The sequence below is a fragment of the Panulirus ornatus genome, chromosome 30 (genome assembly GCF_036320965.1).
Source record: "Panulirus ornatus isolate Po-2019 chromosome 30, ASM3632096v1, whole genome shotgun sequence".
NCBI classification, from domain to species: domain Eukaryota; kingdom Metazoa; phylum Arthropoda; class Malacostraca; order Decapoda; family Palinuridae; genus Panulirus; species Panulirus ornatus.
Genome location: NC_092253.1, coordinates 9,059,838 through 9,076,333, shown reverse-complemented (window position 1 = coordinate 9,076,333; position 16,496 = coordinate 9,059,838). Strand labels below are relative to the sequence as shown.

Sequence of the window (16,496 nt, the reverse complement as noted above, 5' to 3'; positions counted from 1 at the left end):
CCCACTGATGTCCCTCATTTTCTTACTGGTTTACATTAACTTCCAACCTTCTCCCTTTTGATACACTTTCTCAAACTCAGACACCTGCATCTGCATCTTCTTTCTGGAGTCTGCCACCACAGCAGCGTTGTCTGCAAACAGCAACTGATTTTATCTCCCAAGCGTCTCACCTCACCCTCATTCCTCCTCAACATACTGCAGACCCGCCTCTTGCTCACAAAAACCAAAACATTTAACCGTCTCACCATCCTGTCCATGAACAGATCAAACAGACATGGTGATATATATATATATATATATATATATATATATATATATATATATATATATATATATATATATATATATATTCCTTTCCTTGTATCTCCCCTGATGTGATCATTACACGAAAGTGCACTTGGGTACTTATCGTGTTTCATTTCCCCGTGGACTCATAGAAATATACTTGATCACGCGCTCAACTGTCATCCTTTCATATATATATATATATATATATATATATATATATATATATATATATATATATATATAACCGCTTCAGACATTCATTTTCATCTCGCTTGCCCTCAGATAAAAGAGAGATTACGTATGTACACAAACAGCAGCAGTGAGCTGGTCTTGGGCTGGCCTAAGTCAAAATGTAGACCAGACGCCTCGAATGGGTTTGGTGCCATTACGAAGATAAATATATCACCAGACAACGCAAAATCTTTATGTCGTAATTTCCCTCATACCGGAGATGCCTGAGAAACCCTGCTTTGCTAGACTGCAAGAACCATCACCTTAATTTGATTGCATAACTCACTAATATGACGCTCATTACTCATATTCTTCTTTTAATACACATATATACACTTTACAGTCAGAAAACAGCATGAAACTAGTTACTAATGTATCTGAGGACTACCAAATGAACCGTTGGAACTACTTCGTATAATATGGTGGTTATCTATCATAGTATTCCAGCACTGACAACCACGAGAGGACCATGAGGGCAACATACATGTACATTCAACACGTCATGGCCACTGAACGCGATAGGATATACTAACCAACCACTCATTCTGACCCCCTCATAAGTACCCTTGAGTAGTCTAAAGAATTACCCCCTCAATTATCACTGACCCTGCCAATTACAGAACCTGAAACTGCACACTATGATCTTATTATGTTGAGTCACAGGAAAGTCCATGTTAGCTAACAGGAAGGACAATAACAATAAACAAATATTTTTTGCATGAGCATAGGCGGGTTGTAACCGAGTTATCTGATATCAAAAACTATGACAATCATCATAAACCCTGACTTCAAATAAAGAAATATATGTATCTTTTCCTTTTTTTTTTAAACGTGTATTGATTTAAATTATATAATAACATACATAAAATACAATTTCACCGAGTGAGGAATTTTGGTTGGATCTTCGTGTGATCCGAGTCTACGTTAGTTGGGGGATGCCACTTGTTATGGCCCGATGGACGGTAGGCCAGCCAGCCTAAACTCGCCTATCATTCAGTCTACGTTAATGTCATCGCTGCTGTAATTGGTACAAAGGGAACCCGCGGCACCAGGGGTGGGCGACGAGACGATGCAACAATGATATATATTATCTGTGGGTGTTAATTCTACAAGCCTTAAGAGGACACACTTTAAAGACACAATTGTGCTAACTCGAGGGAGTGTCAAACACTCGGACTGACAAGTGTCGTACAGAAGACTAGCCAATCCAAACACTTTTGAAAAGCTCGGATATCTGTGGACAAGGGAAGCACCCAGTTCATAAATGGTTCCTTTGTTCGAGGTCCAATCATTTAACAGAACAGGTTGAAGTATAAGGAAAGACTTCTCGTTCATTCTTAACCTGTTCTGTGGGATCGAATCCAGCCACTGACACAGTCTTGGTTGATTCGGATCCCAGGAATGCCTTGGAGGAGGTTGGAGGTTCCTCCATCACTATAATTATGGGACGAGGGGGTCCACGCAAGGTATATATATATATATATATATATATATATATATATGGTCGGGCAATGAGCCTCGCAGAGAGAGAGAGAGAGAGAGAGAGAGAGAGAGAGAGAGAGAGAGAGAGTGAGTTGACCCAACAAATATTTATGTCTAAGTCCGCACGCACGGACTCATTCCTGAGTCCCGACTGTCCCACATGCAAAGAGGTCTTTAAAATTCGAGGGAGAAAAGTTACCGCTGGCAAATACGGTTTTCTGGTGACTTGGAAATCTCCAAATACCGCTAAGATGTAGCGCTCGCTGGTCTTGGGTACACACACTACACCAACGGTCGGGTCGCCCCGGCCATGAATGCAATGCCTTGCCCCCCCCTCCATGGTCTTGTTTACCCTCTAAAAAAAAAAAAATATGAGAGACTTTTGCTCTTATCTAAATCCTGGAAATGCAAAGAAACGTCTTGTTTTGTAATATTTACGCGTTGCTTTTATCCTGAAGCTACATTTTGTCTTACGATATTGGATGAAATCCTCCTTGGTGATCGGGGGGAAAGATCCATCTAATTAAGTGAAAATTAGCAAGATTCATCATCCTACGCAAAGAAAGGCATCGTATGGTATGGCGCAAAATAATAATAACGCTCAAATATTGCTAGGCTACGTTACGCATATTTTGACACGCTACGTTACGCATACTTGAGAGAGTTAGGCTACGCGACGCATACTTCTGAAATTTAGCCTATATTACACACACATACTTCTGAGTCAGGCTATGTTTTACATACTTTGAAATTAGGGTACGTTACGCAGACTGTGACAGTTAGGCTACGTTACGCAGACTGTGACAGTTAGGCTACGTTACGCAGACTGTCACAGTTAGGCTACGTTACGCAGATGTGAGTTAGGCTACGTTACGCAGACTGTGACAGTTAGGCTACGTTACGCAGACTGTGACAGTTAGGCTACGTTACGCAGACTGTGACAGTTAGGCTACGTTACGCAGACTGTGACAGTTAGGCTACGTTACGCAAACTGTGACAGTTAGGCTACGTTACGCCTCCTACTAAGTTAGGTTACGTTACTCATAACTTTTACCAGTTCATCTTGTATACCGCTAGGCTACGGTACGCGTACCTCTTCTGGCAGGCCTTGTTCGAAAATATTAACCATATGAAATGTAGAATGTGTGAACAGGGGACAGAAAACACATAGGAAAATGCATTGCTTTACACACAGAAAATTCACCTTTTGAGAAGGTAAGTCTAGGTAATGTGTGCCATAAATATTACGTCCTTTATTGTTGGTAAGACTAGAAATTCTTTGGATAATTTAATTTTCGACTAAAGTAAATAAGCTAATTACTCCATAAAAAGCCTGACCTAATGTAACAAACTAATTAATATTCGATATGATATGTACCCACTCCAGTCTGAAAAATAACTTTGTGGCCTCTATAATCCTTTCGCACACTCGCTAATTACATGAACATGCCCGGCATAATGAAGCAACCACATTTGACGGTAAAATAACATCAAAGTTCGGGAACAATGACCAAGTTCGCTTCGTTTATCCGAGGATAAGTTCGAACCAGACATCGGACAGATGGAAGGATCGTGAAATATGGAACCCCAAAAAGGGACGTCGATATACGTTTTATTTTCACCTACACAAAGTACCTTAAACCTACATTAAACCACCTTTACCGACACGAAGGACCTTAAACCTACACTAAACCACCAAAAATCCTAAACCTGAAACACCTAATCTTTACTAAGCCTTCTAAGAAACCTTAGCCACGGAAACTACCACCACACACTGACTATATCCAGCGTAGCATAAACACCTAACACTTTTCACTCTTATTTAACTTCATCTCACGACGGACGGACGGGAAGCAAAAGACAGCACAGGAGGGGGAAGAGACGGGAGGCAAGAGACAATACGGGAAGGGGGAAGAGACGGGAAGCAAGAGACAGTACGGGAAGGGGGAAGACTCACGGGTTATTGGGGGCGATGTCTTCGGTGAAGGTGAGGCGCGTCTCGTGTCCAAGGCTGGAGTCCAGCACCACATGACCGACCTCGGACCGAGCTGGGCGCCTACCGATCTTGTGCGTCGTCCGGTAAACCTGCCGAAAAAATAATTATGTACTCAAGAAACTAATATATATATATATATATATATATATATATATATATATATATATATATATATATATATATATATATATATTATCCCTGGGGATAGGGGAGAAAGAATACTTCCCACGTATTCCCTGCGTGTCGTAGAAGGCGACTAAAAGGGGAGGGAGCTGAGGGGGGCTGGAAATCCTCCCCTCTCATTATTTTTTTATTTAATTTTCCAAAAGAAGGAAAAGAGAAGGGGGCCAGGTGAGGATATTCCCTCAAAGGCCCAGTCCTCTGTTCTTATAGCTACCTTGCTAACGCGGGAAATGAAGAATAGTTTGAAAGAAATATATATATATGTATATATATATATATATATATATATATATATATATATATATATATATATATATATATATACACACACACACACACACACACACACAGAAAATCACAACACACGGCTTCGTAAATGCAGAAACACCGAGAGGATGAGGGAAAACGAGAGGCCTGTGCGCTTTCGGGTATTACCACACGAGACAACTATTTCCTCTATCTGGACCTAGTCCCTAGGTGTTTCTGCATTTACATTAATCAGCTCTACGCTACTGTGCAGCAAATTACAAAAAACAACATAAATTCTTTTAAGACTTTTCACCCAAATCATTTCTCACTTGCTAAACACGACCATCTGCGTCCCGCTAACAGTTACAAGCGTAAAAGAACAAGTGGTTCCTCAGATGGAGTATGGAAGCTTCTCCCCGCCTAGTACAACAGACTGCTCGAGCTTGCTAGGCAAAAAAAATACAAATCTGTTGCTTCTGTAAAAGTTAGTTAACGTCACCCCTCACCTACCATAACAAACCTATATTTTTTGTTTTGTTTTTTCGACACCTTACCCACGGCATGGTTAACATTTTCCCTTAAGTGAGACATCCTCTTACCTCTATATATATTTTGTTTACCCCTACAGCTCTCACCTGCAGTAGCTGGTCACTCTGCTCGCCGTCTGCCTTGCTGATGGAGTCGAAGAGTAAAGCGTCGAGGCTGGAGAGCGAGCCTTTGGACCCCGTGCTGTGATAGTAGGCTCGCCCGCCAGTCACCTCCGCCTGCAACGCGGAGGAGTTTGTTGTCATCTTCATCGCCAATGGAGAAAATCTTCGAAAAACCTCATCAAATTGACCTAAATATCTTTTTACTTATTGCCTTTATGAGGATCTAAGAGTCTTCTAGATTTTATTATCGTTTAGTATACAAATTGACCTGAATATCTTTTTATTTATTGTCTTTATGAGGATCTAAGAGTCTTCTAGATTTTATCATCATTTAGTATACAAATTGACCTGAATATCTTTTCTTTTTTTAGTCTTTATAAGGATCTAAGAGTCTTCTAGATTTTATTATCGTTTAGTATTCATTGTGCTTATCTATTATTTATTCGTGTGAAAATGTTCTTTACATTTCATTTGTCCATTTCTGTAACCCCTTAAAACTTTTATTTATACATCAGTATTTCATGATATTGTTTGAAAATCTAAGGATAATATGTTTAAAAAGAAATAATACTGATTTAATTATTCAATCGTGAAAATTATGAATGGGTGAACTAGATCTATAATTTTGTTCCTGTGGATACGGTAAAATTATTAATGGGTGAACTAATCTATAATTTTGTTCCTGTGGATACGGTAAAATTATTAATGGGTGAACTAGACCTATAATTTCGTTCCTGTGGATACAATAAAATGAGTGGCGGACCAGGGAAAGGGCTGAACCCATTTTCAATCCGACTCAGTCACCTACTACTTCAGTCACCCTTTGAAACCACTTCCCCAACACTCCTTTTGATTTCACAGCCTCGAGAAAATCGACGTCAGACAACCGCCTCGGAGAGATGTAAACAAAACCAAATGCGTTAGTCAGGCAAACAACGCCCAGTTGCAATACTGTCCCCCCGCCCAACCATAACTACAACTACTACTACTACTCCTCCACTCTGACGTCTGATAAACGTACGTGATCCTTAAAGAAAATGGAAAAAAGAAAAGGAGAAATGTCCAAACTGGGAAGGATAATACCCTCCCACCAGCAGCGGAGGTGTATACGAACTAGGCCGAGCAAGGCAGGGAGGTACCGACCCAGTGTTCCAGGCAGTCGGTGGCGTTGGGGCCGAAGGAGACGGTGTTGATGACGATGCCCTTGTCCTTGATGGCGCTCAGCTTGGTCTCCACCTTCGGGTGGATGGTCTCCTCTCCGTCCGTAATGAGCACGACCATCAGTCCCTCGCTCTTTGTCCCTGTCCTCTCCACCATCTGCAGGGGTAGGGACAGACAACAAGAGGGTTACGTACGTGCGTGTGCAGCTGCCGCGTAGCGCTCACCGCAGATATGTACCCATGTAACTAGAGTCTAAATATAACGTTATGTAATGTACTGATTTCGTGATAAAGTCTCCTATTTTCAGGATGGATCAGCCATCCACATGACATACATAAGTCCCCACTGTAAACTGAAATCCCCACTGTATACTGATGTCCCCACTGTAGACTTAAGTCCCCACTGTATACTGATGTCCCCACTGTATACTGAAGTCCCCAATGTGTACTGATGTCCCCGCTGTAGACTGGTCCCCCTTGTATACTGATGTCCCCACTGTAGACTTGTTCCCACTGTAGACTGAAGTCCCCACTATATACCGATGTCCCCACTGTATACTGAAGTTCCCACTGTATACTGATGTCCCCACTGTATACTGATGTCCCCACTGTAGACTGAAGTCTCCACTGTATACTGATGTCCCCACTGTAGACTGAAGTCTCCACTGTATACTGATGTCCCCACTGTAGACTGAAGTCTCCACTGTATACTGATGTCCCCACTGTATACTGAAGTCCCCAGCTGAATCCCCCCACCTGTACACGAAAGTCCTAGCTTCTAAGCTACAACACCCACCTGTAAACTACAACACCCACCTGTAAACTACAACACCCACCTATACGCTACAACACCCACCTGTGAACTACAACACCCACCTGTAAACTACAACACCCACCTGTAAACTACAACATCCACCTATACGTTACAACACCCACCTGTAAGATGAACTCCAGAGCACCACCGATGGCCGTGTAGCCTCCTACAGTGTAGGTGTCTGGGAGCTTCCTCACGATGTCTTCTCTGTCTTCACCGACGACAGTGAAGGGCAGGTCCTGCCGTGACCGGTTGGCGAAGGACACCACCGCCAGCAGGCTGCCCGTAGGCACCAGGTCCCTCACGAACCTGCGGGAGGAGACAGCGGGACGATGATTAAAAAAAAAAAACCTTACCTCAAGACGAACTTGACCACGTCTCCCTCAGGACCCACCTGACGAAGACTTGTCTGTCTGTCTTAGGACCTAACTGACGAGAGACACTGACACTCAGTCACGCTAAGGACTTTCCTGACGAAGGGCTTACAATAAGCCTCTCAAAGAACCCACATGACGAAGACCTGTTAAGTCTGCCTTAGGACCTAGCTGAAGACACTCTGTCACGCTAAGGACTTACCTGACGAAGGCCTTACAATATGCCTCTCAAAGGACCCATCTGACGACGACCCGACAATGTCTCTCTGAGAAGAAGACCTGCCTGACGAAGGACTGACATACTGCCCGAAGGACCCACCTGACGACGGCTTGGTAGAGCTGCTTCATGAACTGGTCCATGGAACCCGACAGGTCCAGCAGGAGCACAAACCGTGGCTTTTCGGTCGCAGCTTCCTGAATCACCTGGAACTTGGGTTTCAGGTCTAGCGAAGTCTCTCGCTTCTGACGGGGAGGGTTCCTGTTGGAGAGGGACAGGTGGGGGTGTTCAAGCACCTCAGTATTCGCCAAGGGCGGTGGTGGGAGGAGGGAGACATCCATAGCCATACGTTTTGCGAATCTCTCCAGAAGCGACAGAAGGAAACCTTTCATTCGTGCGTGTGTGTGTGTGTGTGTGTGTGTGTGTGTGTGTGTGTGTGTGTGTGTGTGGACATTGTGAGAGAGCAAAGCAATAAAGGGAAAAACAGAGAAGTTATCTTCAAGAGACGTGATGAAGTCTAGCGAACAAAACAAGTAGAGCGGTTACAACCAAAGCCACGACATGATGCAAATTGAACCCGGCGCATGGATACGGAAATTCCCAGTATGGTCGAACATATTGGGATTTCAGAACGAAATGTTACTTTTCCGTCGCGGGGATTAGCATGTGGAGGTGTGTTCCAGAGGGACGTGAAGACCTGAAGGTTCTGAATTCTATCTGAATTCTATTAAAAAATGATCACTAAAATCTCTTGTCTTTAAGAAGAGTTCCACTTCAGTATAACCCTCCAAAGAAAATACTCCCGGAAAGTCCCCTCCTCCCCCCCCCTTATTTTTCAGACCTCAAAAAAAAAAAAATAGAAAAATAAAAAAAATTCCTCCAAGGGAAGATGCCTTAACCATGACTTTGAAGGGAGAAAAAGTATAATTTGACATTATCCTCCTGGAGGAGAACTTCCTCCAAAAATACCCCTTAAGAAAGTCTTCAAAAAAAAGACCTTTAAACCCCTCCAAAAGGTCACATCAGAGGGAGGCACCACAGATGGCACCTCCCAAAATCATCACCCCGCCCCCCCGCCTTCGAAACATGGCCCCTGACGAAGGGGGTCCGTCCCACTGGAAGCTTATTAACACCACGATGTGGTGTCGTCCCCCACACATCCCCAGAGAGGGAAAGTACAGAGAGGATCCTCCAGTCACAACACGGACGGACGGACGGAATGCACCGACACGGACAGACGGACGGACGGAATGCACCATCAGGACACACACACGGACGGACGGACGGAATGCACCATCAGGACCCCCACACAGACGGACGGACGGAATGCACCATCGGGACCCCCACACAGACGGACGGACGGAATGCACCATCAGGACCCACACACGGACGGACGGACGGAATGCACCATCAGGACCCACACACAGACGGACGGACAGACTGACGGAATGCACCATCAGGACCCCCACACACACGGACGGACGGAATGCACCATCAGGACCCCCACACACACGGACGGACGGAATGCACCATCAGGACCCCCACACACACGGACGGACGGAATGCACCATCAGGACCCCCACACAGACGGACGGACGGAATGCACCATCGGGACCCACACACACACGGACGGACGGAATGCACCATCAGGACCCACACACGGACGGACGGACAGACTGACGGAATGCACCATCAGGACCCACACACGGACGGACGGACGGAATGCACCATCAGGACCCACACACGGACGGACGGACGGAATGCACCATCAGGACCCACACACACGGACATGGACAGACGGAATGCACCATCAGGACCCACACACACACGGACGGACGGAATGCACCATCAGGACCCCCACACAGACGGACGGACCCCCACGTAGACACGAACGGACGGAATGCACCATCAGGACCCACACACACACGGACGGACGGACGGACTACACCATCAGGAGGACCCCTACGTACGTGTTGTTCTTGAAGTCCTTGTGCTGGGTGATGACCTGCCACACGGAGCGGCCGTTGCACTGCAGGTTGTGGACGTTGGGCGCAAGGGCGTTGTGAGGCACGTCCTCGTCATCACAGAACATCCTCACCTGTGGGAGGACGAGGGGGGTCATAACACACACACATGAGGTTATAATGAGGTTGAGCACATGAGGTCATATATATATATATACATCTCTCTCTCTCTCTCTCTCTCTCTCTCTCTCTCTCTCTCTCTCTCTCTCTCTCTCTCTCTCACACACACACACACACACACACACACAGGTTATAATAAGCACATGAAGTTATAATGAGGTTGAGCACATGAGGTCATATATATATATATATATATACATCTCTCTCTCTCTCTCTCTCTCTCTCTCTCTCTCTCTCTCTCTCTCTCTCTCTCTCTCTCGACCATGCCCTTGCACGTCTCGTTCCACCCGACTCACGGAGTCGAGGAAGTAGAGGTTCATGAAGGAGCCGTTGGCCTTGTTGTCGTCCGAGGGGAAGAAATAGCAGTGCCGGTCTGGCATCCCAGACTCGTCTGCGTGGCACAGCTCACCCTCCTCCGTCCTCAGCCAACCCTTGATGTCCGCGGTGCAGCCCGTCACGTGCAGCTGAGGGAGGAGACACAAGGCCAAGTGAGAGTGAGGAGGGAGGAAGGACAGATGATATAGTGAGGTGGCGCGTCTCGTCGCCACGATATGATGATGATGCAAACGCTATACACCGCGTTTATATCTATCGCGGGCGTGGGGGGCGCGCACGTGGGGGGGGGGGGGGGGCGTGTGGCGTGCGCGCTGGAGGGGCGATATAAAGCCAGCGATATATCAACGCGTTAGTACCACACTCAGGACATTATAATGCGAGCGAGTATAAATGAGAGGCTGTTCTAAAACTGTAATGATGTCTATGTGGGATGTAGTAGCAGCTACAAGAGAGGGATTAATGTCACGTAGGGATTAAGGAACCTTCAGGAGGTCAGGAGACGTATCCCTCGAGGTCAGGTGGGGGGGGGGGGGGATTCACCTCACTGGCGGCTGGAGGCAACTCACCTGCAGGTCCTCGCCGATGTAGAAGGGCGGGACGTGCGTGCCATGCTCGCCATACTCGTCGAAGACGCCCCATCGGAAGTGAGCCCATTCGTGCACCAGGACCTTCCCTGTGGTGCAGGAGGAGACCCAGGTCATCATCACGTGGGGACACGAGAGACAGGTCATCAAAGGTCACGGCAGGGCAGGGTAGAGGATGCCCATCACTCATCATGAGGTCAATATATATACAACTTCACATCATAGCAACATTCAAGTAGAGACGAAGGGGAAGGAGGAGGGGAGTAGGGTCACTAAAAGATCAATACACTGGGATTATAACCACATGCCTGTGGTGATCAGTGACCCCTGATTATAATTGGGAGTCGTGTCATGACGAAGGGATAATACATACTAGATAACCACAGGGACGACATACCAATAGCTGAAGTCAATATAGGTTATTATTGATCAAAAAAAAATAAATAAATAAGAGATCACCACAAGTTGACCCGGCATTACTAACCTAACTGCAACGTGTAACTCGCCTTCCCGATCTATGATAAGCGAAGAAATGAATCAATGACTGACGCTAACACACACTCACTCCTCCTCCTCCTCCCTCATCACCTGGACACACACCGACGCACGCCCTTGCACGACCACAGCGGTTCGTCTAAGGGCGGCCGCCACACTCACCAGGCGGCCCGTACGTGTGGCGGAAGTCTTCACTATACATGCCGGTGGCGTAGCCGGGTGACAGGTGGATGTAGGCCCCGGGGTCGCCGCATCCACCCAGCTGGAGGGTGTAAGGGTCGTCAGCGTGAAGCGGATGGGCCACATCCAAGCGGATGTCAGCCGACGTCAGCCATCCGGATCCCGCCGTCCGCTGACGAGAGAGAAATGTTGTAATGGTCATGATAAAGATTACCATCTTGTAAACAACAACAACAATAATAATGATAATAATAATAATAATAATAATAATAATAATAATAATAATAATAAATAAAGGGTATGCAACAGCGTCTTACAAGTCTGTACAAATGCTTATATATATATATATATATATATATATATATATATATATATATATATATAGATAGATAGATATACTTGCTAGCCTTCATCCATTCCCGACGCCATCCCGCCCCACAGGAAACAGCATCGCTACCCCCCTACGTCAGCAGCGTAGCACTGGGAAACAGACGAAGAAAGCAAGGCCACATCCGTTCACACTCATTCATTAGCTGTCATGTGTAATTCACCGAAACCACAGCTCCGTATCCAAATCCAGGCTCTAAAGGCCTATTCCATGGTTTACCCTGGACGTTCCACATGCTTAGGTTCAGTCAATTGACAGCACAACCCCAGTATACAACATCGTTCCAGTTCACTATACATATATTTATTCATTTATTTTGCTTTGTCGCTGTCTCAAGCGTTAGCGAGGTAGCGCAAAGACACACACACACACACACACACACACACATATATATATATATATATATATATATATATATATATATATATATATATATATATATATATATATATGCAATAGTTTACAGTGGTGCGCATGATGTACTTGCTGATAGCCACGAAGAAAACAAACACGATAAGTTCCCAAGTGCACTTTCGTGTAATGATCACATCGTCAGGGGAGATACAAGAATGCGATAGAAGACTTAGAACTATTCTAAGTCTTCTAGAAGTTACGTAATCATAAAGGTATATTCGTATTAACTGATCATTTCAGAGAAATGTTTGGCGAGGGGCTATATATCCAGCTGAAACCAGATATGGAAACAAGTTATCTTCCAATATATAGCCATTTCTTTCGTCTGTTTCCTTGCGCTACCTCGCAAACGCGGGAGACAGCGACAAAGTATAAAAAAAAAAAAAAAAAAAAAATGATTTATCTTCAATATACAATATATGTGCGTAGGTATGCGTTACTGTACGCATTCAAACATATATATATACACGTCACCGTGTAAGGACACCGACGGTGCCATTGTTACCGTCACCAAAAAAAAAAAAAGAAAAATTCTGGCAATTTGACTTTCGTCATCGTGGGGAAGGGAGGGATGGGGGGAGGGGGGGAGTACTTTTGTCACGTCGACGGTTGTTTCGTAATAATCAGACCCCCCGCGATTACAGTGGCATCGGTAGGTGTGTCTTCAACACGACGGTATAAAACCCTTGAGATCGACGGTATACGTACAACCCTTGAACACGACGGTATACGACCCTTGAACACGACGGTATACGACCCTTGAACACGACGGTATACGACCCTTGAACACGACGGTATAAAACCCTTTAACACGACGGTATACGACCCTTGAACACGACGGTATACGACCCTTCAGCACGACGGTATACGACCCCTGAACACGACGGTATGCGACCCTTGAACACGACGGTATACGACCCTTGAACACGACGGCATAAAACCCTTTAACACGACGGTATACGACCCTTGAACACGACGGTGTACGACCCTTGAACACGACGGTATACGACCCTTGAACACGACGGTATACGACCCTTGAACACGACGGTATACGACCCTTGAACACGACGGTATACGACCCTTGAACACGACGGTATACGACCCTTGAACACGACGGTATACGACCCTTGAACACGACGGTATACGACCCTTGAACACGACGGTATACGACCCTTGAACACGACGGTATACGACCCTTGAACACGACGGTATACGACCCTTGAACACGACGGTATACGACCCTTGAACACGACGGTATACGACCCTTGAACACGACGGTATACGACCCTTGAACACGACGGTATACGACCCTTGAACACGACGGTATACGACCCTTGAACACGACGGTATACGACCCTTGAACACGACGGTATACGACCCTTGAACACGACGGTATACGACCCTTGAACACGACGGTATACGACCCTTGAACACGACGGTATACGACCCTTGAACACGACGGTATACGACCCTTGAACACGACGGTATACGACCCTTGAACACGACGGTATACGACCCTTGAACACGACGGTATACGACCCTTGAACACGACGGTATACGACCCTTGAACACGACGGTATACGACCCTTGAACACGACGGTATACGACCCTTGAACACGACGGTATACGACCCTTGAACACGACGGTATACGACCCTTGAACACGACGGTATACGACCCTTGAACACGACGGTATACGACCCTTGAACACGACGGTATACGACCCTTGAACACGACGGTATACGACCCTTGAACACGACGGTATACGACCCTTGAACACGACGGTATACGACCCTTGAACACGACGGTATACGACCCTTGAACACGACGGTATACGACCCTTGAACACGACGGTATACGACCCTTGAACACGACGGTATACGACCCTTGAACACGACGGTATACGACCCTTGAACACGACGGTATACGACCCTTGAACACGACGGTATACGACCCTTGAACACGACGGTATACGACCCTTGAACACGACGGTATACGACCCTTGAACACGACGGTATACGACCCTTGAACACGACGGTATACGACCCTTGAACACGACGGTATACGACCCTTGAACACGACGGTATACGACCCTTGAACACGACGGTATACGACCCTTGAACACGACGGTATACGACCCTTGAACACGACGGTATACGACCCTTGAACACGACGGTATACGACCCTTGAACACGACGGTATACGACCCTTGAACACGACGGTATACGACCCTTGAACACGACGGTATACGACCCTTGAACACGACGGTATACGACCCTTGAACACGACGGTATACGACCCTTGAACACGACGGTATACGACCCTTGAACACGACGGTATACGACCCTTGAACACGACGGTATACGACCCTTGAACACGACGGTATACGACCCTTGAACACGACGGTATACGACCCTTGAACACGACGGTATACGACCCTTGAACACGACGGTATACGACCCTTGAACACGACGGTATACGACCCTTGAACACGACGGTATACGACCCTTGAACACGACGGTATACGACCCTTGAACACGACGGTATACGACCCTTGAACACGACGGTATACGACCCTTGAACACGACGGTATACGACCCTTGAACACGACGGTATACGACCCTTGAACACGACGGTATACGACCCTTGAACACGACGGTATACGACCCTTGAACACGACGGTATACGACCCTTGAACACGACGGTATACGACCCTTGAACACGACGGTATACGACCCTTGAACACGACGGTATACGACCCTTGAACACGACGGTATACGACCCTTGAACACGACGGTATACGACCCTTGAACACGACGGTATACGACCCTTGAACACGACGGTATACGACCCTTGAACACGACGGTATACGACCCTTGAACACGACGGTATACGACCCTTGAACACGACGGTATACGACCCTTGAACACGACGGTATACGACCCTTGAACACGACGGTATACGACCCTTGAACACGACGGTATACGACCCTTGAACACGACGGTATACGACCCTTGAACACGACGGTATACGACCCTTGAACACGACGGTATACGACCCTTGAACACGACGGTATACGACCCTTGAACACGACGGTATACGACCCTTGAACACGACGGTATACGACCCTTGAACACGACGGTATACGACCCTTGAACACGACGGTATACGACCCTTGAACACGACGGTATACGACCCTTGAACACGACGGTATACGACCCTTGAACACGACGGTATACGACCCTTGAACACGACGGTATACGACCCTTGAACACGACGGTATACGACCCTTGAACACGACGGTATACGACCCTTGAACACGACGGTATACGACCCTTGAACACGACGGTATACGACCCTTGAACACGACGGTATACGACCCTTGAACACGACGGTATACGACCCTTGAACACGACGGTATACGACCCTTGAACACGACGGTATACGACCCTTGAACACGACGGTATACGACCCTTGAACACGACGGTATACGACCCTTGAACACGACGGTATACGACCCTTGAACACGACGGTATACGACCCTTGAACACGACGGTATACGACCCTTGAACACGACGGTATACGACCCTTGAACACGACGGTATACGACCCTTGAACACGACGGTATACGACCCTTGAACACGACGGTATACGACCCTTGAACACGACGGTATACGACCCTTGAACACGACGGTATACGACCCTTGAACACGACGGTATACGACCCTTGAACACGACGGTATACGACCCTTGAACACGACGGTATACGACCCTTGAACACGACGGTATACGACCCTTGAACACGACGGTATACGACCCTTGAACACGACGGTATACGACCCTTGAACACGACGGTATACGACCCTTGAACACGACGGTATACGACCCTTGAACACGACGGTATACGACCCTTGAACACGACGGTATACGACCCTTGAACACGACGGTATACGACCCTTGAACACGACGGTATACGACCCTTGAACACGACGGTATACGACCCTTGAACACGACGGTATACGACCCTTGAACACGACGGTATACGACCCTTGAACACGACGGTATACGACCCTTGAACACGACGGTATACGACCCTTGAACACGACGGTATACGACCCTTGAACACGACGGTATACGACCCTTGAACACGACGGTATACGACCCTTGAACACGACGGTATACGACCCTTGAACACGACGGTATACGACCCTTGAACACGACGGTATACGACCCTTGAACACGACGGTATACGACCCTTGAACACGACGGTATACGACCCTTGAACACGACGGTATACGACCCTTGAACACGA

General features: G+C 46.7%; 1 protein-coding gene across 1 annotated transcript in view; it reads right to left on the bottom strand.

The window, feature by feature from the left end:
- LOC139758254 (calcium-activated chloride channel regulator 1-like) overlaps window positions 1-12,006 on the bottom strand; it is a 31,670-nt gene extending 19,664 nt beyond the window's left edge. The window contains exons 1-10 of the mRNA XM_071679464.1: window positions 11,935-12,006; window positions 11,366-11,555; window positions 10,691-10,797; window positions 10,085-10,252; window positions 9,615-9,742; window positions 7,747-7,905; window positions 7,176-7,362; window positions 6,223-6,396; window positions 5,065-5,193; window positions 3,959-4,086 (exon numbers count right to left, since the gene is read on the bottom strand). Coding sequence (XP_071535565.1) covers window positions 3,959-4,086; window positions 5,065-5,193; window positions 6,223-6,396; window positions 7,176-7,362; window positions 7,747-7,905; window positions 9,615-9,742; window positions 10,085-10,252; window positions 10,691-10,797; window positions 11,366-11,555; window positions 11,935-12,006 — 1,442 coding nt within the window. The remainder of the gene's footprint in view (window positions 1-3,958; window positions 4,087-5,064; window positions 5,194-6,222; window positions 6,397-7,175; window positions 7,363-7,746; window positions 7,906-9,614; window positions 9,743-10,084; window positions 10,253-10,690; window positions 10,798-11,365; window positions 11,556-11,934) is intronic.
- Window positions 12,007-16,496: the final 4,490 nt, after the last annotated feature.